The 25,555-nt window shown below is 40.1% G+C and overlaps 3 protein-coding genes across 5 annotated transcripts; 2 read left to right on the forward strand and 1 right to left on the reverse strand.

Moving 5' to 3' along the window:
• Nucleotides 1-422: 422 nt before the first annotated feature.
• On the reverse strand, nt 423-8,378 carry LOC144089782 (heterogeneous nuclear ribonucleoprotein Q-like). 3 transcript variants are annotated; one of them, XM_077620932.1, is made up of 13 exons: nt 8,140-8,378; nt 6,687-6,809; nt 6,424-6,583; nt 5,518-5,636; nt 4,826-4,933; nt 4,626-4,739; nt 3,867-4,043; nt 3,567-3,702; nt 2,917-3,122; nt 2,684-2,833; nt 2,473-2,594; nt 2,070-2,395; nt 423-1,873 (listed from the first exon to the last, which is right to left on the reverse strand). In XM_077620932.1, the coding sequence occupies exons 2-13, from the start codon at nt 6,792-6,794 to the stop codon at nt 1,848-1,850; spliced, it is 1,752 nt and encodes a 583-aa protein (XP_077477058.1). In that variant the 5' UTR covers nt 6,795-6,809; nt 8,140-8,378; the 3' UTR covers nt 423-1,847. The 3 variants fall into 3 exon arrangements, with proteins under 3 accessions (XP_077477058.1, XP_077477057.1, XP_077477059.1); XM_077620931.1 differs by having other exon boundaries at nt 423-1,876; nt 8,140-8,375; XM_077620933.1 differs by lacking the exons at nt 6,424-6,583; nt 6,687-6,809 and having other exon boundaries at nt 423-1,876; nt 8,140-8,369.
• Nucleotides 8,379-10,672: 2,294 nt separating this feature from the next.
• Nucleotides 10,673-12,215, forward strand: cga (glycoprotein hormones, alpha polypeptide). Its single transcript, XM_077620783.1, is given in 5 exon segments — nt 10,673-10,747; nt 10,749-10,850; nt 10,990-11,101; nt 11,207-11,388; nt 12,041-12,215. Coding segments are annotated over 5 exon segments (531 nt in total). The 5' UTR covers nt 10,673-10,687; the 3' UTR covers nt 12,116-12,215.
• A 954-nt stretch (nt 12,216-13,169) lies between these two features.
• Nucleotides 13,170-25,267, forward strand: znf292a (zinc finger protein 292a). The gene is made up of 8 exons (XM_077620782.1): nt 13,170-13,447; nt 16,233-16,387; nt 17,067-17,145; nt 17,350-17,485; nt 17,661-17,863; nt 18,090-18,226; nt 18,495-18,636; nt 18,724-25,267. Exons 1-8 carry the CDS (start codon nt 13,298-13,300, stop codon nt 24,823-24,825), a joined length of 7,104 nt encoding a protein of 2,367 aa, XP_077476908.1. The 5' UTR covers nt 13,170-13,297; the 3' UTR covers nt 24,826-25,267.
• Nucleotides 25,268-25,555: the final 288 nt, after the last annotated feature.

Consider the following 25,555-nt stretch of genomic DNA (forward strand, 5'->3'; position numbering starts at 1 on the left):
TTGCTTTGTTCCTAAAGGTAACAAAGGAATCATCCTCTGTGTTGATATGAATTACAACCGCATTAACAAGTTTGAATTGGCTAAGGTATTACTCTAAAGTTTTGGCAAAAAAAAACATTCATCTTCTGGCATCCCATTAGCAAATAAACATCAAGGATTGTAACTCCCATGTTAATGTGCATTTGCTGCCACTGATGATGAAAGTCGTCCAATCCATTTGAACATGGAAGGCTGTTTCATTGCTAGCTCTTCTCATAGTCCAAATGTCTTTGAATGTCTCATAAATTAATTATTTGAGAGGTATAAAAATGTAAATGAATCACGTACTTGACAGGGAGCCCCTTTAAATTTTTTATAGCCCATTGTTATAAATCCTCCTCCTCACACTGGTCATTTGATATTCAATTGATTTAAGACACACATAGAAATCAAAAACTTTATTACAAAAATAAGTTACACTCACCTCCATTTTACAGTATAAAACAATTTATTTGCAGGAATGCAAAAACGTTGTTGGCCACCAACAACAGTTTAAAACTGCTAACATTTTTTTTCTCAAAAGGTGGTTATGATTTTATTGAGGGAGTTAACTGTATAGAAAACTTGGAACAAATCCGCCGTTTCCTCGTGGCTATACCTGGAAATAGAATGTATTCACTGCAGCATCCCTTCTCTACCAAGATGTGATGTTGACAATCCCACACTAAAACCATCTAACGTTGGACCCATGCTCAGTCTGGGCAACACTGCCACAAATATCTTGAACATGTGCTAATAGGTCAGCGGTTTAGGAGATGGACGAGGGACCAATAGATGTTTAAAAATATGTTGGAAGATGTTTCCATATAAAAGCAAACCCACCAGATTGACAGTGGAAAAAAGGGACACTGCAGGGCTTTATTTTTGTTATCGGTTAAAATCAAAGGCAGTCTGATGCCCATGACATTGAAGCCTTTACAAAAGTAACATTTTATCCAAAAAGGAAAAAAAAAACCTATACAAACAGTAACTACATACTCTGAAGAAGCAAGGCCGCTAATTCAGTTCAAAATAAGATAAAAGCAGGGCTTGTTCTGACTCATCTCATGAGATTGTTTTGCATGCCCAGTTTGACTGTTTGCAGTGTCAGAGCTGCAGCGAAAATGACTATATTACATTAAGTACATTGTTTGTGTGCTGCAACTCTTGTGCATATTTTTTTAAGAGAACAAGCCCTGTTTTCATCAATATAGTTTCCCTATTTACAGTACAGGCCGGGTAGTTTAGTCCTCTGTACTGAGGTAGTCAACCAACCCTTTAAAGACAAGTTCTGAAAAGAACCACTTTCCTGGAATGCCTGACTTATCCATGCCAGGTGGGTACACCCGAAATAAAAACCTGCAAATGTTCTCTTTCAAACATCCACATCAAAATGATTAACATGGATATTCCAACATTAAAATTGCGATTAGCACAAAAATATACAATAGCATCAAGCTCCTTCGAGCCACTTCAAACCTAAGAAACTTAAAAGTGCAAATTCTTCAATAATTATTTAAAGATGGCATGTTCAGGGACAGGGAACAGGGGGAGATTGTTAGGGCAATAAATTGAACCCTGCAACAGGGCAAGCTACGGGGGCTCGGGGTTAAAAGAGGCTTAGGAGAATAGAATAATCATGGGTTCATCTTTTTCGGGGTGGCATCTTTTAAATAAAAAAAAAAAAAGTTTGGGGAAGGGGAGATGCTTCTTCTGTAAGGCTGGAATATCATTGGACCTTTTTGTCACGCTCTTTTTATGTTTCAACATCCTTTGCAGCTCATGGTGTAACCCCACACATCAAGTCAGTATCCACTGTGAGTGACAGGTCAGGACCGGCCTCGGCCCCGCTTGCCTGCTGGACCAATCAGAGGTGTAGACAATGTCTGTTTATTAAACCATGGAGCGCATAGGTTTTAGAAATTTGACTCTATTGCCGTTTTCAATTCAAGTGGTTTTGTAGACTCAAAATAGGTATAGCCACTTAATCAATTCAAATATCTTATTCATAACTATGACCAATTTGAAAATTACTCAATAAAACAATTTACCTCTGCTTGTTCCAGGGCCACCCCGCTGTGAGAAGCCCACTCTCCCCCTGGGTGTGATGCCGCCACGGGCCCTGGTCTGACCAATACCACCGCGGACACCACCCCTTGCTCCTCGGCCTCTCCCAGAGCCCTGGAAATCATCGTAGCTGTAGAAGGGGTCATCATAGCCACCCCGGTAGTTATGGTAGTCGTATCCATAGTAATCATAATAGTCATCGTAGCTGTAGTACTCAGGCGGGTAAGAGTAGCCTCCCCGACCACCTCGACCACGGCCTCTCGTGGGCGGCGGCATATAAGGCGGCGCATAGTAATAGTACTCATCATACCTTGGAGAGAAAACAAAACATCAAAATAAGGGAGCCAGCTTTTTGACACCAAAAAAATCTGCCATTACTTATCATACATTTGTGTCCTGGCCGCTTGTCTCTGCACTTTGCGCTCTTTCCGCTTCTGATCAGGAGGTTTGGCGAAGACTATCTCAATATGTTCTCCTTCGAGATCTTTTCCATTGAGATCAGCAAGAGCCTGTGAAATTGTTCGAGACAGTTACAATTCATCCTAGTTGCATTCACAATGGACACACCTTTCAAGTTCAAGCATTGATATTGCATTACCTTGACAGCACCATCTCTTTCCTCAAAGTGAACGAATGCGTAGTCTTTCAATTTCTTCACACGCTCCAATTTGCCAAACTGACTAAAGGCCTTTTCCAGATTCTCCTCAGTTACAGAGCTAGCTAGATTCCTCACAAACAACACTTTTACCTGTGAACAGAAGCAAATGTTATCACAATGCACCGTGCTAGCATCTACCATAAAAGGATGAGCAAATACACCCCAATCTTTACCTTGGCCATGACCTCTGGGTCTGGGTCCTCTATAGGATCTGCCCACTCCACTGTGACAACGTTGCCCCACACCTTCACCTTGGCACTCATCAGACGCCGACGGGCCTGAGCTGCTGTCTTGTGATCTTCATATTCCAGAAAGCAAAACCCACGGTTCTTCTTCTTGTCATCGGGTTGGTGGTACAAAATGACATCATTTAAACCCTCTGCGGACCAGAAAAAATAGAGGAGACAAGGGGAAGATGAAATTAGGATAACCTATGGTAATGAATAAGTACAGTCCGAGTCTTTCATTTGAAGAAAAAAATACCTTGTATTCTCAACTGTAAAAAAAAATCTAAGTTTGAAAGATATAAAGTGAAAAATGTGTTGTCCTTAAACCATTAACATGCAGTTATTACCAACCAATCTTCATGCTCTCTCTTCCTTGTTATAAAAAAAATGGCTACAACAGTTAGTACCCCCAATATGAGGTTCAATACATCTTATGTGAAGTTTGTACTGAGGGAAAAATCACTACATTATAAAGAGAGGCGTTTTCTTCGGTACTTGATATAGTAGTTTTACACAAATGAAAACTACAATAGTGAATTTGTTGAGTTGTCATAAAGTAAAATATATATATATTTTTTTTAAAGGTGCGACCTCACCTGTGACTTTTGCAAATTCTTCAACAATCTGCTCTTTTGTTTTACTCTTGGGGATGCAGCCAACAAACAGTCGATTATTGGCTACTGAGATGCACACGCCAATTAGTTTGCCAGGTCTGATTTCATTGTTGTTGCACTGCAATGCAATAAAGGAATACAAAAACCAAAGAACAGTGGTATCAGTGCAAAGGGTACTTGATGGACATTTCTTTCAGACATCCTTTTTTTCTGCACTCTTCTAGTCATTTTCACATTTAGAAAATATTATTTCAGTCCCTAAGAGAAATTTGTCCAACTTACCAATTTGACAGCTTGCTGTGCCGCCTCTTTAGTGCAGAAAGTGACAAAGGCATAGCCTCTGTTTTGGCCACTGAGGGGATCCATCATCAGGCGCAGGTCCCAGATAGGACCTGCTTTCTCAAACAAAGGAACCAGCTCATCCTCAAAGAGGTCTCTGGGGATTTTGCCAACAAATATCTGATGGAAGAGGGAGAAATCATGCAAGTGTCTTTTTTTACAAAGGAGATAAAGCCATGATATACTGTATAAATCATAGTGTATCCAATCAATTCTTCATGATAAACTATTATTGTAACCATGGTTACTGCAGATAGATGAAAACTGTCGTTACGGGAACACCACCCCAGCTTCTCATTTGCATGCTACAAGTACAGTAGATCCAAATTTGAAAAGTCAGAGCACTCTTTCATTTTGTAAGTAATTAAGTTTAAGAATACACATTCTTTTTTGTATATTTATATATATTTCACAACATATGTAGAAAAATGCTAACCACTATTTGTGGTTGGTCTTTCATTGCGCTGCACAACTGATCAAATGATGCAATACGCGTGTTCAAGTCTGCAAAGTATGTGCTAGTATTACAAGAATGTCTATATATTTATCATACAATTATGCTGCCGTGGTGTTTAAAAGTTTTACTGTAACAACCTAAATATATCATGTTTAGGTAAAAATTTACATTGTAATGTATGTATGTATCTGTTATATTCTATATAACAGGTTGTATCGACAACCTGCACATAAGTGACTCCATACCTCAGTCCCCACAGTAGGCTGTGCTCCCGAGTGAGCTGAATTAGGTGGTGGACCACCATACTTCCTCTGGCCTGTAGTGACATCAAGTGTGTAACCAGTCCTCTCCAGCAATGCCTGATGGTAGTGATTTAGAGGTTTGTTGTGATTTTTTTTTCTCTGGAGCATTCATATTTGAATGTATTTTGTAAATTGATTCTCACTTTGATTTTGCTTTCATCTGGTCCTTTGTTGGTGTCTGACACTTTGGTCCCTTGTTTCTCTCTTTGCCTGTAAGTCTTCATCACGCCACAAAGAAAGGCACTTTTGTTCTGAAAGAGAGCCAAAAAATGTGGAGGGGGGAATTATATCTAGTAGTTGAAGGTAAGGGTAACTGAGAAATTAACAGATGATGCGAAGCAGGAATAACCAATGATTGTTCATTAAGCCATACACTTCAAATATGTTAATGCAGGTGTGATCTTTAATGTGTGAAACTAGTATTACTGGTGGTACTTGGGCCCGCTCTAGTTGTAAAAATAACTTCTTAAGTTTAACAGTATTCAGCCTGTTATTATAATTTTCCTCTATTGATGTGCAGTGTTAGTGTTCAAACTGTTCATAATCTTAATGGTTTTTTTAACTTTCTATAATAATTTGATTTTAATGAAAGCCCCACACTGGACATTAATGCTGCCATAAGGCCAGGTGCATTGTTACAATTTTACACATCTTACAATAGCTGTGGTTGTAATTCTGTTTTCCTGCAGCCAGATACCACTCTCAATTTTCTTTCAGCCAATTAAGAACAGGAGTATCAGATCAATTCCAAATAGGCAAGAGGATTAGAATGAATGGATAGTTGTGTCGATTCTTAGTTGAAAGACATCTATAAATATCAAAATTGCTTACATACCTGAACATGTGAGAGGTCGCTCTCCTTGAATTGTAAAAGGACTTGGAGAGCACCTTCGTCGTTGAATTCTTTAAGAGCCTCAATTGCTCGATCATCCAAGTCACTGTGTGACACCAATCCTGCAGTAGTGGGTAAAAAACAGAGGGAAAGAAAAAAAACTGAGCACCAAACTCTCCAAATAACACAGAAAAAGAAACTGACAAAACAGCACACAAACTAAAGACATTTTACTTATAGGGAATTACATAAATTCTGGTGAGGGGTTATAAATGTACTAAAATAAAAGGAATGCCTGTTTCAGTCACTGCACCTCATTTCCCAACTAGACTGATATTACAGCTAATTACACCAGATGTGACAGTGCAACTATACACAAACCCAGTGTTTCTCATGAGCAGTTGTATCTTTGTTCTATGGAAGAGACATCACCTGTCATCGGATGGCAAACACAAAGACAGTTGTGGCCATTATTTTTATGCTACAACCACCTGACTTGTGGAACTTTTGGGATATGGCTGACCAAACCTGGATCTAAAAGAAGCTACAAAGACTCAGTCACCAGGTAAAGCATACACTTGAATAGAACTAAAACACAACGGTTCCGAAGCGATTTAAATTGTGGTAGGGGTCAATGGGAAATTGGGTAGGATAGAAGATCACTCAAATGAGGGGGCAACTTTGTTGACCTCACACCAGTAGTGAAGCATCCATTATACACTTTTACTGCTGTGATTTATAATTTAACATATATAGCACTGCAGTACCCATTTTGGTAGGAACCACAAAAAGTTGCTTCAGGATCCCAATTTCCCCCACTCAAAACTGTAACAAAGTGACAGTACATGCAATAGATTTATCGACAAGAGTTGCACATTAGCATATGCAAATGTGTTAACTGTGCCTTACCTGCTATGTAAATTTCATCTAGTTTTTCAGCAACTTTCTGTGGTAAACCAGCTTCTAATAAAGTCTGGAAGTGCTCAGAATGGGTAACTGCAGCAGAGGTGTCCATTGGTTCTTCTGGACCATTTCCATTAATATGTTCTGTGGCCATGTCCCCAGAAATCTGTGTAAATGCAATGAGCCAAATTAATCCTGGTGCAATGGCATGATTTGGGATGCGTTTAGGATAGTGGAAAAGCTTAGACTAGACAGGCAGGTCAGTTTACATTTGTCGTTGCACTGTGAAACACATCCATCGTGGAGGCCAAGGGTGCTAAATTTACTATAGCTGTGTGGTCTCCAATGTCTATACACTTTTCAGTCTTCGGATTCATACTGCATCAACTAACCTGCATGAGCAATTGGCATAGGCTGAGTATTGGGCACAAAACAACTTGCATACCAAACTCTACACAGCAATCAATAACATGACATCTCGTAAAACACTGCAGCATGTCAGTGTGACAATGCTCGGTAAAGTTATCTCGTTATGAATATGATCATGCTTATTGTGCGTGCACAAAGCTCGCCTGCTTTGCTCTCAAAATTACATGTTAGCTTACCTTCTGAGTGCTGACTTCAGCAGAGACTATATTGCTATACACGTGTTACAGCACAGACAACTCTACTTTTCCATGGTTAACGCTTGTATATAAAGAAAGCACCTTTGGGTATTGGGCTTTATGCCATCCTAAGATTACTACTATATTGCGGCTGTAACTACGCGATATTTATTGCTTTGGCCCCTTTTGGGGCATCAATTCTTAGGTAGGCCAAACACTGCTCACATTGCAGTATTTTCCAACGTACTCGCTACTAGGTGGTAGATGGAAATTCCTATCGTAACATCACATTCAACTTGTATTCGTTATACAATCTGCAAATGCTAAACTGAATATCAAATTATAGCCTTTGCATGAATAACACCTACTGTCATGTCGGCAACGAAGCACGTGCTTACGGTGAAAATGCCTTCATCTCAATAGAGTCAATTTTGCAGTTTTATATTCCAAACGGGAAAAGAAATTGGACACCTCAGGGCAAAAAAAATCGGATCATTTCGACGGACATCGGGGTCGTTAAATTTTCAGTATGCATAGCGCACGCTGGTCAAGCTAGTGGGCTAGTTCGCCTTGGGCTAATGCTAATTATACTAGCCGTGCTTTTATTGGACAATAACACACCGCGTTTGTGTAAAACCCTCAAGAATCAGTCTGTATTCGCCAGTAAAATTGGAATCCGCCCCTAAGATCACGAGACTATGAATATCGACTGGAATAGCGATACCTTCAGTTAGCAAGTGATGACAATGAGCGTGTCAATTCCATGATCTGTCAAAAATAGGCTAGCTCGCGATAGCATGCTAATTCGAAGGGAATTTCAGTGAGGCCATTGTTAGAACGGCAACGGTCGGCACTGATTTCACTAGTCACTAAATTATCAAAGTAGAGTTGAATGGTATTGTTGGAAGCGTGGTGAGTTAAGGATTTAGCTTGCTGGGTGCGTGCTCTGCCAACGTGCCGCCACATAGAAGAGTCCATTTTCAAAAAGCCGGTCCGGACAACTCGTTCCCAGCCGCCACCAGTTTCCACATTGTTTGAAACAGCACCGCAAGAATCGGGCTTTCCCCCGCGCAAACCGAGCAACGATCACGCGATCAAAGAGTAGCAATTCACCTACCTGCCGCTGGATCACCACCGTGAACGGTGTAGAGTAATTTGGAAGATAGAGGTTATGATTAAAAGACGGAAAAAGTGGAAAACTCCCGGCACGGGTCCGGCCTCAGTCATTCACTCTTGATGATGTAAAATGGCTGCCACGTTCACGCCTCGAGTTTTGTCTCGTCGATGGGGTTTCTCGGAGAGTTGTGCACGGGCTATGCCTTGTAAGCGTTTGTACAGTTAGAGTAGACTGAATCAGAGAGCCTCTCAGTTTAGACATAGAGGCCGTCCACTAGGACTGAATACATCAAGGATATTCGCTTACTACTCTTGTGCTTATTCCTCCATTTTAAACCCACCACTTACTGAACAAACCTAAGCAAATGTATTGAAGTACAAATGATTTGAAAAGAAAATCGTTATAATAGTATTGGATTAGAAAAATACTGAATTTGAATCAAAGATTTAGTTGTAATAGGCTTTGTTAATTGAAAAATGTAGTCAAATACATTTTGCAGATATTATACTTTATAATATCGATACGTGAACAAACCGCAGGGCGGCCCGGTGGAGTGAGTGGTTGGCGCGTTGGCCTCACAGCTCTGGGGTCCTGGGTTCAAATCCAGGTCGGTCCACGTGTGTGGAGTTTGCATGCCCTCCCCGGGCCTGCCTGGGTTTCCTCTGGGTACTCCGGTTTCCTCCCGCATTCCAAAAACATGCATGTAGCCTGGTTGACCACTCTAAATTGCCCCTAGGTATGAGTGTGAGCGTGAATGGTTGTCAGTCTCCTTGTGCCCTGTGATTGGCTGACCATCGATTCAGGGTTTCCCCCGCCTCGTGCCCGCAGTTAGTTGGGATAGGCTCCAGCACCCTCTACGACCATTGTGAGAATAAGCGGTTCACAAAATGAATGAATGAACTAATACTGCTGTATTTATGGTGCCCAGTGCTTTTTAATATAAAGTACTGATTCACCAACTCAATACAGTCCATACATTTACATCCATTATAGCTACAAAAAGTCTAACTATGAATTAGAAACACATTTCTCACTAATAAAAGGCTGAAGAATTAATCATTTTTTGCTTTGTTATCAGTGCTTTAAAAAAAGGTAAAATGCAGTCTTTTTCCTACTTGTTAATTGAATTAAAAGCCATGGGATTTATCAGTCAAACAACTAAGCGTGTGGGATGAAAGTACTTAAGGAACTAGAAACAAAGTAAATTCATATTAATCCTTGACATTTCAGATACTGAGGGTCAGGCAGACGTAGACCTCTCAAAGGCTATCAGGTATCTTTCTGTTTATTCACAAGTTCTTTCATCGTACTGTGTACCACATTTAAAAAAAACAAAGTAGTGAAATATGTGAGACTAAAATAACCACTGTACTCTATTCATTTTTTTAAATTATTCATACTGCTATGTTACTTTAAATCCACATCTGGTCTTGTTACTAGATTCAATTTAATTTTTTAAACAAACACAAGTGTTATTTTTTCCCTCACCAGAACAATGGATTTGAATTAAATCAAAATAGGATTAGAAGTTCAGTACTTTGGTTGTTTAAAAACATAACATTTCCAACTGTCCAACTCAAAATAAGATTTAAGATTGGGCTTACTTATAACAACGCATATAAGAGTATTATTTATCAGTAAAAAGAAATTAACGCATGGTTCTAAAATCTTAGCTTTGCCCCGTCTCTCTGTGGCAAACATTCAAAGGTTGAAATGTGAATGTGAATTTTTACCTTAATGTAAAGCAAAGACTTAAAAACAATTATTACTTGGATGTTATTAATGCTTTATGATCATTGAGGTTACCAACATATACCAATATGGAGTTTTGTCAAAATGACAGAAAGAAAAAAAACTTTACAACGGAAAGCCTTTTCATTCTCGTGGTATGCTTTATTCCACATTATGTGTCTATAGTATAGGCTATGGTATAGGGCCTATACTATATGCAGTGTTATAGCATACAATGATTAGCAACACCAATCTAAAGACTTCACAGTGACGCTTCATAGATGAGGGCCTTAAACCCAGTATGAATGCAAATCAAGTCTTAAAGAAACAATATTCTCTAAAACTGAGGTCAGTCACAAACAAGCATGGAGTGAAAGTATCTTCAATGACAGCCAGGCAAAATATTACAAGTACAATATTTATTGAAAAGCATTTTCCTCCAATTACTACAAGTATAACTTATATCTAAATTAGTCTGAATTGTTTATATACTTTGGGTGCTGGTACTCCTACATTAAATTACTGTTAACCTTAAAAAACTGAACCAAAACAAAACAAACGTGTCAGTTGTCGCCTTACACAAAGTAAACTGTGATTCTTAACAAGAGTTATCCTTTTATAATAGATTAAATTATATTGCAACAATGTAGCACATCTCATTCTTGTTGAGATTAAACATTTTTTACCAACCATTAGTAACTTGGTAACAAAAGTACAAATTTCAATGACGATCATGGAAGAATATGAGATTGACATCCAATGATTTTTCTTATCTCTCTATGCTTTCAAGGGATTATTTAGGAGGTCATCGTGCACGATGAGAGAGATGATAGATAAGGTTGTCAAGTTTCACTTAATCCAGGAAGTGGTGGAAAACATTGGCACACAGGTATAAAACAGAAAGGCAGAAGGGCAGGTCACCATCAGAAATTCCACCTGAACTGAGATACTCCAAAGGGAAGACTTCAACGCTGAGAATGGTAGTATATTTAACTTTATGCATATTTTCGGTGTACGTATAATTATTTGCTTACTTTGTCTGTGATCCTGTAAAGAATAGGCAATGGAAATAGGTGCCTATTTGAATTAAAAAACAAGTATTTTTCTTTTTGTGATTAGGCAGCCACTGCAACCTTGATGGGATCGGTAAAATCTTTTGGACCAATTCTTCTCCTGTTCTCATCTCTTCTGTACATGGCCGAATCTTACACTGACATGGACTTTTTACACAGTGAGTTGTAAACTAGCATTTTGCAGAAAATACTGTTTAAACTGTTCACGACTTTTTGGCAGAACACTAACCACAAACCTTCTGACTTTTGTTACTTTTCCACAGGTGGATGTGAGGAGTGCTCACTGAAAAGGCGTTTGGTTTTCCCAGAGGGAGAGATCTACCAGTGTAAGGGCTGCTGTTTCTCAAAGGCTTATCCGACACCTCTTAATAAAAAGAAAGATATGTTGAACCCAAAGAACATCACCTCAGAAGCAGGTTGCTGCATTGCGAGCAAGACCCATGAGGTAATTAACTATTTCAACTTTCATCTAAAATACTAGTATAGCAGTTTTAATACAGAGTAGTGTTGTATAATATTGTATAATAAATGTATAAATAAACATGTTAAATTATACTCATATTTCCGGGCTCAATCCCAACCATCATTTTGTGAATAAAAATAATATAGAGATTATAGAAAAAAAAAATACTCAAAAGATCAGTCTAAGGTATAATTTGCCTTTGCCCAAAGTAAGATGGGATCGGCTCCCGCAAATCTGTTGGGAACAAGGGGTGTTGAAAATAAATGAATGAATTAAAAATTAAAAACATATAATTACTCAATAATAAATCATCAATAGTTGAAAATTTAATTTGCATTGAAAGTATTACTCTTTATTTTTTGGGGGGGCAATTATCACAACTGCTTTACAGTCATGAAATTCAGGGGTTTAAATCTTGCCTCATATACAAAGCATGCATGTTAAGTTGATTGGTTATGCTACTGAGAATTTCACTTTCACATGTGCACATACACGCATGCACGCACGTCCACATGTCACTTGTTAAACTTTACAATAACTAAGAAAATGTTAGCCTGTGAAGTTACAATCACCATTGTGAATTATGAAACATCTGTAATATTGCCTATGATTTTTTTGTTCATTTATAATACAGGTTGTCGTGAGTGACATTATGTTGAGAAACCACACCGAGTGCACATGTGGCACCTGCATGTATCACAGGATCTGACCTATGGAAGTTGGAGATGAGCCAGTGTTGGTCCGTCATTGTGTCTTGTTTTCAGTAAGCATGAGCTTTATTACATTAATTAAAAGTACTACTCCTGGGCTGCCCCTGCCAGTCATATTTTTCTCAATGTTATTTTGCGAGAAGTTGTGTACTATGTGAACTATTGTTTTCATCGCTGTGTATGCAATTTTGATAAATTGATAGTTATGCTGCAATAAAATGAAAAATACCAAAAACCAAATATTAGGAAACAGCCTGAAAGCTGAAACCGAAACCAACTATAATACTTTTAAGATTTTTTGGGGGTAAAAAAAATACTTATTTTTTGGTGCATCGCTAAAGTTTAGTGATTGAGTTTGCCAATAAATGTGTGCATTTGTGTATGTGTGAGGGTGGGGATAGATTAAATAAAGGAAATATGGAGAAAAAAATCAAGTTGTGAGTTGATTAATGTTTTTATGTTCAAATGGATTTGGCTTGGAACACTAAATGATAATATGCCCAAGGACAATTTAGTGCCTTCATTGAACCTACCATTGCGATCGGCTGGCCACCTATTCAGGGTGTCCCTTGCCTCTGGCCCCGAGTCAGCTTGGATAGGCTCCAGCACCCCCTGCGACCCTAATGAGGATAAAGCGTTTCAGAAAATGAGATGAGATGAGATGTCCAACACAAATTAAATTTTTCTCAGTGAATAATAATGAATTTTATTGATAGATAGATTTAGTTTTCTGTGACTACTACTCCTATTTTTTCTTTTCAGAGGATCACCAACAATTTTAGTAATCTTCACCACATGACAAAATATTTTTTTCTCTCTCTTAACCCCCAATTTTTTTATTTAATAAACGTTATTTTTATCCTGGCTGTTTCGTAGAATTGGGGAGAGGACTGTGATACTGTAATAGTGAATGAAAACGCTTCACCACCTCTGCTCTTAAAGGTCATAGACGCTTTGTTTACATTCGACGGTGTGTGCGCGTGTGTGTATGCGAGACGCACAAATTTGGAAGAGCCACCCACCCCCACCCCCCCCCCCACACACACACCCAGCCCACCTACTGAAAGCAAGTGAGACCCACCCACCATCGACTCCCCCTTCCCCACCCTGCGTGCACGTGCGTGTGCCATTCTGGCAGCGTAACATCTGTGCGTGCGTACGCGGTCGTGATTGTTGTGAAGATGGCGGAGGGGGAGACGGAGAGGGAATATGACACACGGAACACGAACGACGGTCTCCGCGGCCGCTTCCACGGCTTGTCCACGGACCTGAGGGAGAGCTCGCAGTCCTCGCTGGAAGCCTCGTTGAATTTCTGCCAGGAGTTTTGCCAGGTTAGCCCGCACTTCCCGCTCGCTCATCCCCGGCTAGCCCTCTTCGCTCTGCGCCCCTTCCTGGCCGAGGATGCCCGTTCAACATTGGCTACAACAATGTAGCTAAACGAGCTAGCCGCTGTGTTAGCGCACTACTACTACCGAGAATGAGAACAGGAGGGGGCCCCTGCGTGCTTTAACACCGTCCTGCGGGGATATTTCACTCTTATGGGTCATTCTCCATAAAAGACCGGCCATTTTGGTGGCGGCAAGTCGGGCTCATGTGCGCCGACTGGGTTGTGTAGCTTGCATTTCCAGGCCAGATTGCTAGCAGGAGATCAATGCTGCTAGCTGGTATGCAGGGTCCCAATGTCCTGTGCAGTGGTCATGCCGTGGAAAAAAATGCATTGCTACGTTAGCGAAAGCTTCCTTACTAAATCGGAGGGGGAAGTGCACTGAATTGTGTTATTACGTTTGTAGCAGATGTGTCATCGAGTCGTCATAAACGCAGCAGCTCTCCTCTTGTTGAAATTTTGGATCGTGGGGGGAAATTGGCTACTTTTGTGAAGCAGGAAAAATCAATTTTGGGTTGCCAAGGTGCTAGCTTAGGCCCTATGCACTCATTTTTATCCTGCTAATCACATCAAATGAGGTGCTCATTTAAAGTAGCCACATTAGCACGAGATGTGAATGTAGCTGGGGGATTTTTTTGTACGGTCGCGACTGTGCGGTCGGTGGTGGTCATTCGACTCCATTTCTCTCCCATCTTTTCTCTTATTTGCCACGACCACATACACATATCGTATATTTGTGTGCTCGATAGCCCAGTCGTCCTGTTTTGCACTAATCATTGCATGGTAACTAACAAAGATGTGGCTGCCATTGAGGCTTTCCTGCAACTTAAAACAAAGTTCTTTGTGTGAAAGGGCGAGTGCGGCTCGGCCTGTGTGTACCTTATGGGAAGGAGTTGTGCTTTCGTGAAAGAGAGGAATAATACCATTCAAAATAATGGGAAGGTATCATTCGGGCCTTGCGCTTCGTTAGGAGTGAACATCGGATTTCGTAAATGGGTTGTAAATAACACAACGTTGCATTTTTTTCTATACGAGCCTTTCTGCAGCATTGGCGCAAAATGGGTTAAAAAGTACAATCGACGAGTTCTATATGTAAAAGTGTATTTGTAATCTTATTGTTTCGTTAAATCATATCCGACACAAGAACTAAATAAAAATGCTATATCTAACATAGGTAAGCGCAACAATGTGCTAACTGCAACCACAATTTTAGATAACTCAATATTTATTACAGTGCTGACAGTGTCTATTAAAAATGTGCTTTATCGATCTTCATAAAGGCAGACATTTTTTTGACTTGTGTTTTTGGGAATGCAGACTTTTAGGATTGGCTCTGATTTCAGTGCCATTGACGGCGAGAGGAGTCTAATCAAGTGGTTCCTTTTAAACCTCCTGCTGTGAATTTCAATTACCGGTAGTTTGTCACTTGTAGGCATCCAATCCATTGGAAGCCTGACAGTGAATGAACATTTGTTTATTTGCTTGGCAGCATTTTAATATGTTATTTCCCTGCCAACCCTTCCAATTCAAAGGAATTGGACATCTATCGCTGTCACTGGCAGTCAATTATTTAAAAATCAAAGTATGCCATTGCTTAGAGCAGATGTTTAATTTTTTATTGATTTCAAATCTTTGTAAAGATATATATTTTTAAATTGCAAATGACTGTTAACCAGGCTGTGCGGTGGATTACTGGGTAGCACTTCACCATTAACAGTTATGAAATTAAGGGTTTCCATTTGGGCTCCAGCCTTTGGTGTTTGCATGTTCTCCCCCGTTCCTCGACATTTTTTATCGGATATTTAAGTTTTTTTTACCCTCTCCCAAAAACCTGCACGGTAAGTTGATAAAAGCACTCTAAAATTGTTGGTAGGTGTGAATGTGGTTGTGAATGGTTGTCTATTCGTATCCTGCAATTGACTGGCAACAAGTTCCAGCAGCCCTGCAAGCCTGGCAAGGACAAGTGGTACAGACAATGGGTTAATGAATGGTTTATTGTAAAAAAATGTTATATAATAGTTTATAACATAACCTTTGTGAGACTATTATACAAACAAAAGTTAATTTTAGATAGAAAAGTTTTGTAAAGATAATGTTACAATTGTTGTATTACCTGGAATTATTTTTGTCTTTTTTACAAAGGTGTATCACAAATCACAAAAATAATAATGATATATATTTCTGAGGGTTCGATTCCAGCAGGGTCCTCAATGTGTGGAGTTTGCACATTCTTCCCGGGCTTGTGTGGGTTTTTGCCAGGTACTCCGGTTTCCACCCACATTTCAAAAACATGCGTGGTAGGCTGGTCGAACACTCTAAATTGCCATTAGGTATGAGTGTGAGTGTGAATAGTTGTCTGTCTCTTTGTGCCCTCTAATTGGCTGGCCACCGATTCAGGGTGTCCCCTGCGTGATGCCCGGAGTTAGTTGGGATAGGTTCCATCATCCCCCGTGACCCTTGTCAGAATAAGTGGTTCAGAAAATGAATGAATGAATTTTTAAAATTCTTTATAATTTCTTTGTATATTTTTAAAACTAACTACTATGCTTAAGATTGTCTTTAAGAGCACATTGTTAATATGTTTACAATGTGATTATGCATGAATAAAAATACATAAAATAAGTAATAAGTAACCTTTGTTTGAGTGTTTAAGGACACTAACTATCATGAGGTAATGAAACTACTAACCTGTAATCTGCTTTACTTAGACTGTCTTGCATTTTTCCATCCAGGCCCTTGTAGAGTATGCTGGCCGTTGGAAAACTGACGAGGATCCACTTCCTTTGCTCGAGGTCTACACTGTGGCTGTCCTCAGCTTCGCCAATGCCTCCTCCAGTCTTTCCTCCGAATGTGATAACGTGGCGCTCCTACTTGAAAAGCTAACATTGTGAGTACATGTCCTAGAAATGGTCTTAATTGAAAGTGATCATCTGTTTAAAAAATAACTTTTTACACTCAATTTATACACATACAAAACAATATCCTCATGCGTGACAACATGCAATAACTATCAACAGCCCTTGGTTGCAAAAGTTAATAAAACCCATATTCAAGAGCTTTTTATTCAAATTTTATTAGTTATGACAAAACTCATACTGATAGGTTTCATTCGGCACATTTTTTTCCAAATCTGGTTGTTATAATATAGACATGAACTGCAATTTTTAATGTTACCTTCTTTTTTGCTTTACACATTCCGTACAATATTGATAACATTTCACACTGATCCAACCAGATAAATGAAAACATTTTCCTATATTTTACCTATAACCTTTGTAATTGTGGACTTTTTAGCCCAGCATCTGTATTGGTGCTTATTAAGTGTCTGGAAATGCATGATAGATATACACATACAATAACAGCATGCAACCATTTAATCATTTATAAGTCTAACTGCCACATAGAGAACAGTGTGTATTGTCAAGACCTGCACTGATTAATGTTGCTGATTCATATTTTCCATTTAGCATCGCCAAAGAAATGAGGAGGATGTCTTTGCAATAGACATTTTTCTGTGACATACAGTAAATGTGAATCTAACAAATTTTGAATGTTTTAATTCACAGGAGCTGTGCAGAGCTGGTGCTTTTACTGCCCCAGCACATCCCTGGTGCCTTATGGGAGGAGTTTCAATCCTCCATGAAGGTCAGTATCCTCTCAGTCACCAGTGTGGCCTTTTTTCTACTTTTATGCATGTGGCGATAGACTAATGTAAAATAATCCCAAAACATTCCGTTGAGTTGGACCTAGTAGTGAATATACACAGAAGGATGTGTTATTATTCATAATATATGTGGTCAAGAAAAAGTAAATTAGTTAGTTACCTCATATTAATTTGTCTTGTTACAGTTGGCACACAGCCTTTTGCAAGAAACTGGGAGTGCACAGCTTCGCCCGCTTTTCGCCCTGGCTCAACAAGATGGCATCTGGTCCAACCCCACACTCAGCAGCATCTTGTCCAACTCCATCCCTCAATCTGAGCAAGGTGCTTTCAATTTCTGTGTATTAAACGTTGGCTGTTTTATCGACATATGTTGTTGTCCATGCTTGCAGTCTCATGTGCCCGTCAAACGTCATCAGAATAGTTCTTCTCTTATGTTTGTGTCAGACTAAATAGGGTTGAATCCCCTAATGTTTTTTCTCTCCCTTGTATTCTTTAGTTCACGAGTATCTTGAGTTGGAAGGGCCGACTCTACTCACCATGCGCATAAAGCACCTTATCAAAGTAGACAATGTTGATAAAGCTGCCACCCTTGCAAAGATTTGCTTGGAGTACCCAGGATATGAAGGAAAAGGGAATTTCAAACAAATTTACTTGCTCTGCATTTGCATGACCAAAACCCAGGAACAGCTCATGGAAGAGGTAAGAAACTTCTCATTTACCATCTTGTATTTTAAATTTTTTGACACAAAAAATGATTTTCTAGGGGGAAAAAACATTTTCTAAATTTATGATGCATTGTAGTTTTGGGGAATTTTTTCATCTTTCTATTTAACCAAAAGGAACTATCATTTATGCAGAGGCTTCCAGTCGCTGATTATTGATTTGGTTGTTTGGTTATTTATTTAATTTATTTTTACATCTATAGATATCATCAATAGACTGCAAAGATGCTCTGGAAATGATCTGTAACTTGGAGTCTGAAGGTGATGAGAAAGGAGCACAATGTTTATGTTCTGCTTTTCTCAAGCGACAACTTCTTCAAGGAGATGTTTATTGTGCCTGGTAAGTGTTGATTTTTTGGGGAACAGAAATACGCTGAGAACGCTGAATATTCACAACCTTTTTTTTTACCCAGAGAAGATGAAATAATCTCTAGAAACGTGCACCATCATTAGCAGCTATTAGAAGTTCCTAATCTTTGATATACATATACTTGTATACATTTTTACATATTACCAGGTTTATGTCCACTTCGTTCTCCTACAACAATTTGTGAAATTTTCATCTTAAATGGACTGTCTTGATTGACAAATTAATTTTTCTTTCGTAGGGAGTTGACGCTGTTCTGGAGTAAGCTTCTCATGCGTTTGGAGTCTTCGGCCGACTCCTTCCTCAGCCACAGCAAGGAGATGGCTCTTCTCTGCAGAAGTGTTTGTCACATCCTATTCCTTATCAAAGTAATCCAGAACGAGGTAACAAAAGAAGTCTATCAGAGCAAGTGAACTTGGTTATCCAGTTTATTAAGTTTCTAAAGTGGTTTTGTTGGTGCTTATCCTTAGGTTGGAGAAGTGGGGCTTCCAGTTTGTGTGGAAATGTGTATTCAAGCTCTGAAAATGACATCAAGTGACCATACGGATAGCAAGTCAACAATCTGCAAGACAATTTCATGTATCTTGCCGACCGATCTGGAGGTGAAGCGTGCATGTCAGTTGACTGAATTCCTCCTGCAACCAACTGTTGACTCCTACTATGCCGTTGAGTCACTATACAACGAACCGGATCAAAAGCCTGAGGAAGACGGAAGTCTGCCGGTGCCCAATTCGTTACGCTGTGAGTTACTGCTGGCCTTGAAGACACAGTGGCCTTTTGATCCAGAGTTCTGGGACTGGAAAACATTGAAATGCAATTGCTTATCACTGATGGGTGAAGAAGCAGCAATTGTTTCATCTATTGACACACTAAATGACACAGACGAACAGGAGACGGAAAGTACACCTGGAAAACTCCCAGAGTACCGAGACCTAGAAGACTTTTTGTTAACCACTACAAATGAACTCAACGAAATAGCAGACGAAAAAGAAAAAAACAGGGAAGCAAAGAAACTCCGGGAACAAGGTTTTGTATCAGCTCGCTTCCGAAATTGGCGTGCCTATATGCAGTATTGTGTCCTGTGTGACAAGGAGTTCTTGGGTCACAGAATAGTTCGACATGCGCAGAAGCATTTTAAAGATGGAGTGTATATGTGTCCTATTTGTGCAGACAGCTTTCAAAGTAGAGAGGTTTTAGAGCCACATGTAGCCTCACATGTTAAGCAGTCTTGTAAAGAGCGGCTTGCTGCAATGAAAACAACAAGGAAGGGGATAAAATTACCACAGTCCCCTAAAAGTCCATCAAAAAATACCAAATGTGTTCCCACAGTGATGAACAGTCCTGTCAATAATGACTCACAAACCAGTGTCCAGCCAGTTAAGGTAGAACAAGCGGCGACACCTGTCGCTCAAATAAGTCAAGATTGTTTCTGTCCCGTCCAAAATTGCTCCAAAGCCTTCAAGTTTTTCCGCAATCTCATGGCTCACGTTAGATCACACAAAGACGACGAAGAGGCCATGAGGTTTTTGGAAATACAGAAACAAAAAGTAGTGTGCCAGTATTGCAGGCGGCAGTTTGTTAATGTCCAACATCTCAATGATCATTTGCAAATGCATTGTGGCACCAAACCATACATTTGCATACAACTAGGTTGCAAAGCCAACTTTAATTCGAATTCAGAACTTCTCATGCATAAAAAAATACACTCAGAATTTAAGGCACAGTGTATGTTTCCAAACTGTGGCCAGGTTTTCAGTGAGGCCTACCTTCTGTACGATCACGAGGCTCAACATTACCTTACATACACCTGTTCGACAGACGATTGCGGTAAAATATTCTACTCACAGGCTCAATTCTTGTCTCACCAACAGATTCATATTACCAACAGTACAGTCAACAATGTGGTAGTCATGAATGAGAGCTCTCCTGTCATTCCCCAAATTGAAATACCACAAGAGAATATGCAATGCCAAGTAGATGCCCAAGAAACACATTGTACCGTTGTTTGCCTTGAAACAGGTAATTCAAATGCATTTATGAAAGACACGTCAGAGGCAAACCCATCACCATGTAGTTCCCCAGAAGTTTCTAAAGAGCTCATTCCTGTTAAAGTGAAACATTCTATTGAAAACATGTTGAATTCTGTAGCACATATAGAACTGAATGATCTCGACAAATCCTACACTCCACTAACAAACCCGAGCTCAACACCAGCTGACTTGAAGGCAGAACCAGAGGGTCAGCATGCACACCAAGTAATGACAGAGCAAGAAAACATTCCCCTGTACCCTGTAACCAGTGCAACCACTCTCGTGGCAAGTCAACTGGAAGAAGGGCAAAATAGCATACAAGTTGAAGACGTTCCAAAAGCAATACCGCAAATAATTTCTCCCAGTCAAATCAAGACAGAAATCCCGTCTTCAATCCAAGGTTATCCACCAAGAATGCCGTCTGTATCCAGTAATGAGGAAAATCTGCATTGCTGCCCACAAAATGAGTGTACAAGGGCTTACAGTACGAACAAAAGTTTGTCAAGACATGTAAAAAAACAACACCCTGAAATCTTTGAGGACTGGAAGTTGGCCAAGAAGTACAACAAAGTTGCCAAAATTACAGCAAAAAGAGCACCACCTGCAATAGGTGCACGAAAGCAGTTTACCAACGGTAACAATAATCCGACTAATCAGCCACCAACTCAGCCAGGACCTCTATGCAACAAACCTGGGATGGAGCAAATCGATTACACAGCAGGATGTTCCAACTCACCAGCCCAGTGTTATACCAGCTCAATGGACCCTGTACCCATCACTCCGATGGTGAACCCCACACTTTATCCAACCTGGAGCGGTGCCAATAATACTGAGGAACTCAGTCAGCCTGATGTTTCCCAGTCGTGGTCTTCATCGCCAATGAACAGCTGCTACCCAGATGCCTTCAACGCGAATGAGTTCCCCTCCCGCAGCTATCCTCAGTGGCAGTCTGATCCTTACCCAACCACAGCTTCACTCCCAGCTGAAAGAGAGCACTCAATGGCAGCTTTGCATGGATCTACTGGGTCTCATGTTCCTTCAGATTCAAGTTTGATGTCTCAGTACTTATCCAGTTCATTGATGCTTGACCACGGAGGGCAAATTCACAATGGCGTCAATCAGTATGGACTTAGCCCTCCGGATGGGAGGGTGGTTTCAATGGATGGAAAGAAAACCAGTGTAAACATAGCAGGGCAGTCGGATAACAGCGACAGCATGTCCACAATTCACAGTCTACCCGAAGGAAGTTACCAAACTTCGTATGCTCAGAGTGACAAATCTGGCACTCAGAGCTCACCAGTTAATCCTCCTAGGAAATGTCTTAGCCCACCGGATAAAGAGACACCAAAAGCTGCAACAACAAGACCAATCAAATCAGAAAACGTGGCAACTTCTGTATTTGAACATATGGATAATGCTGTGGATGGCATGCCTAACTCTAACAGCATCACCCAGTCTGATTTTCATTTTGAAGGAAACTGTAGTAATACAGAATGCGTAGCTACTGAAGATAAAGATGATGGTGGTGATGTCCAAAAAGGAAAACGTGGTAAGCTAAGCAAGCGGACCAAATGGCCAGCAATTATTAAGGATGGCAAGGTCATTTGTAGGAGATGCTTCAGAGAGTTCACAAGCACAAAGTCTCTTGGAGGTCATCTGTCCAAACGCTCACAGTGCAGGCCATTAGATGAAATTGACCTGACTGCTGATCTGCCGACATCGTTCCTTGATTTTCTTAATGACCCGCATGTTCCAGAAACAAATGGAGCCCTTTTTAACTTGTCGAATGGGGACTTCCCACAAGAATCGAGTAGCTTGACCCCACTAAATTCTTCCATGCCGCTGAAACAAGAACCTCAAAACACAAATGTAACTGACTTTTTAAACATCTCTGCTACTGCTCTTCAAAGTCAACATGCCCCACCTCATCAAGAAGATCACCTGATGGAAATATCCAATGCTTTTCAAAGGTTGGATTTGATTGAAGCTGCCCAAGAGAAGATGCGGGGAAATTTGTCCCTCGAGAAAAATCATACCTATGGTGATACAAGCTCTAACCTTCAGAAATGCAAACCCACACCAAGCAAGAGAGATGACAAGGTTTTGGGAAAAATGCCGAAACCTTTTAAATGTGTCAAGGAAGATTGCGAGTACTCATTCATGACAAAGGAGGCATTATTCAGACACTTAAATAAAATGCATGATTATTCTAATGCAATGATTGAAGAACTGAAACGAAGCCCAGCCAAACTGTCCCCATACCTTTGTCAGATTTGCTCCAAAAACTTTACAAGAACAACAGGTTTGAGAATTCATTATGAGAAAGTCCATCGCTTGTCAAAGGCTGAAGCACAGAAGTATAAGATGAATGCTCGAAATATTCGGCAGTTAGTTCGAGTGAACAATATTTCATGTACGAGCGAGGCTGAAACTAAAACTACAAATGCCATCTCACACTCCACAACTAGTTATCCTTATATTAAGCAAGAGCCACTTGACATCGAAATTGCACCTCAACCTAGCAGCGCAAACAATCAAGATGCGCCTCACACTGCTGCACCAATAAATTCCTTGAATGATGGCTTACCCCACGCAACATCAACTGTCACCTGTTTGCCGTCGTCTGAAAGCTATCTAGATGACAGGCCGTTGGTTGATGTCATGCAGGCTAATCCTGAAATGCCTCAAGAGCAACTGACCATGGTGGTCCCATGTCCAGATGGTCAGCGTAAATTTGGTTTAACAGAGAAATGTCTCGTTAAACCAAAAGAACATCTCACAGTCAGCAAAATAAGAGAACCAAAGACCAGCCCTCCTCTAGGCTGTGCTTCGTTATCCCCAGAAAAACCAAGCAGCTCAAAAAACACACTCATCCAGGAAGAAGTCCACAAGAGGGTTCAAAAAAGAATTGGGCTCAAAATGTGTGATCCCGACAATGCGTTTAATCCCTATAGACCGTATCGCTGTGTTCATGAAGGATGCACTGCCGCATTTACTATCCAGCACAATTTAATCCTCCATTACCGAGCCATGCATCAGGCGTCCCTCCCCCCTTGTAAAGATGATGGCAGTCCTGAGAAGATGAGTTTACCAAATGGCCAAAACAGTTATGAAATTACAGGCAAAGATGGCGAAGTTAGGTGTCAAGTGAAAAACTGCTCTAGGGTGTTCATGGGTGTCACAAGATTAGTACAGCATTACCTTTTGCTTCACAAATTCACTCGCGACAAAGCCACCTCAATGATGGCCTGCTTGGCCATAGGGACCTTCGATTGTGATCGGCCTGAGTGTGGACTTCCCTTCAATTCTGTGGACAAGTACATTGAGCACATAAAAAATTTCCACAAAGAAATTGCCATATCGGAAAGCGGCTCAGTTGATACAACATTTAGGTGTGAGTATGAGGGTTGTGAACGTTTTTACTCTACAAAGTCAAATCTTCTTCGTCACCTGATAAAAAAGCATGAATATGTTTATGAGCCGAGAACAAGTGATGGTAGAAGGAATAGATCACTGGTTCTGTTCCCAGTGATGAACAATGGAAAGGAAAACGTGGAAAACAAATTAAAAATGAAGAAGAAAAACGTCAAAAAGAAAGATGGAAAGCCCATTGAACATTGGTCAAACTTTGGGAAGCCCACCCTTAAAACCCATGATGAAGCATCAGCTATGTGTACTAAGAAATGGTCATTGCAGTATCCATGCATGCTCATCGGCTGCGATATAATTGAGGAAGCTGAAAAAAGTATTTTTAGGCATTATGTGACCCATGGCCTTACAGAGAGATACATTGAAGATCAGCGGAGCCAGTTTATTTTCTGCAAAAAGTACCCGCGATCCAGATACAGAGATGCAGACAAATCAGAGGGTGCATCATGCACATCCTCGGAAGAGAACGAGCCAGAAGACGACGATAAATCTGATGAGCAAAATACAGATGAGGCAGTAGAAAGTACAGGTCTAGAAGACGGCAAACTTTCAAACGATGAAAGTGTAGAGTCTCAAGTGTCAGGTGGGATGGAAGGTGGAGTTAAAAGAGGGCGTCCAAGAAAACCTGTCAATCCAACACCAGCTTGTCCCGAGAGGATTCAAACACTTCGTAATCGTATGACTGTTAGTAGCTCAAGAGAGAGCTCAAATCCTGGTACCCCTGTACCCCAAGAACAACAAGAGGAGAGTAACACTATGCCCGTGTCTTTTAAACCTTTGGGACTCGAGGACTCTTTCCTTAAATTCTTGGAAACCTCTGAGTCAACCAACCCCTGTAAACGCAAATTGAACGATAAAACTACAGCAGAGCTTCCGTCAAAAAGACGACTAACTCACAAACAGAGGACTGCTTTGAGAACTAATCCCAGTGATCAGTTTCGGGGATATGAGAAACTCATAGACTTTAGAAACCCACATAATCTCAAATCAGTGAGCAATGTGAAGATAGTCATGGATAAAACTTTTTCAAACGGTGCTGATCTTTTGCTTAAGCAGCTGCAAGACATGAAGCCGATGGTCATGATAAAAAAGTGGCTTTACAGCGGATCATAGCCCTATGTTATATTTAAAACTCCGTCTCACTCAGGATTTGAGAAGTATGCTGCAGAATGGTTTGAGAATGCATCAAATTTCCAACTGTTAACAGTAATGGTCACAGTTAACGATAATACGGCCTATTTTGTACACCATGAAATTAAATGTCTTGGATGATTTTAATTATGTATGTTAGTTCTAATAACCAGGTAATCCATAGGGGATAGATTTTAGATTCATGTTTGTATTTATGCTTAGTACTGAAATGTTTTTTTTTTGCTAAATGGATACTTTTAAAGAAAATGTTTTTATATATCCCTATGGGATTTAATGTTTTGTTTGTATTTATTTCATCCTTTTTTCAACACTAGTAGACCTATCTGTAATATTTACATGTCTTCCACAAAGTGTTCAATAAAATGTTACAGTTCTTTTCTTAAAATATTGTCTATGAATTCAAGGCAAGTGTGAGCATATTTTCAATGGTGTTAATTCTTTGCACAGATATTTTCAGTATCTTTTCTGTGGAATGCGTGACAAATTCATTCATTCATTTTCCGAAGCGTGGAGGGTGCTGGAGACTATCCCAGACAACTACGGGAACCAGGCAGGCAACATCCTGAATCGCAGGTCACAAAAAGATGGACAGCCATTCACGCTCTCATACCTAGTGCCAATTTAGAGTGTTCAACCAGCCTATCCAGTATGTTTTGGGGAGGTGGGAGCAAACTGCAAACGCAAGCCTGGT

Source organism: Stigmatopora argus, chromosome 15 (assembly GCF_051989625.1).
Source record: "Stigmatopora argus isolate UIUO_Sarg chromosome 15, RoL_Sarg_1.0, whole genome shotgun sequence".
Classification (NCBI taxonomy): Eukaryota; Metazoa; Chordata; class Actinopteri; order Syngnathiformes; family Syngnathidae; genus Stigmatopora; species Stigmatopora argus.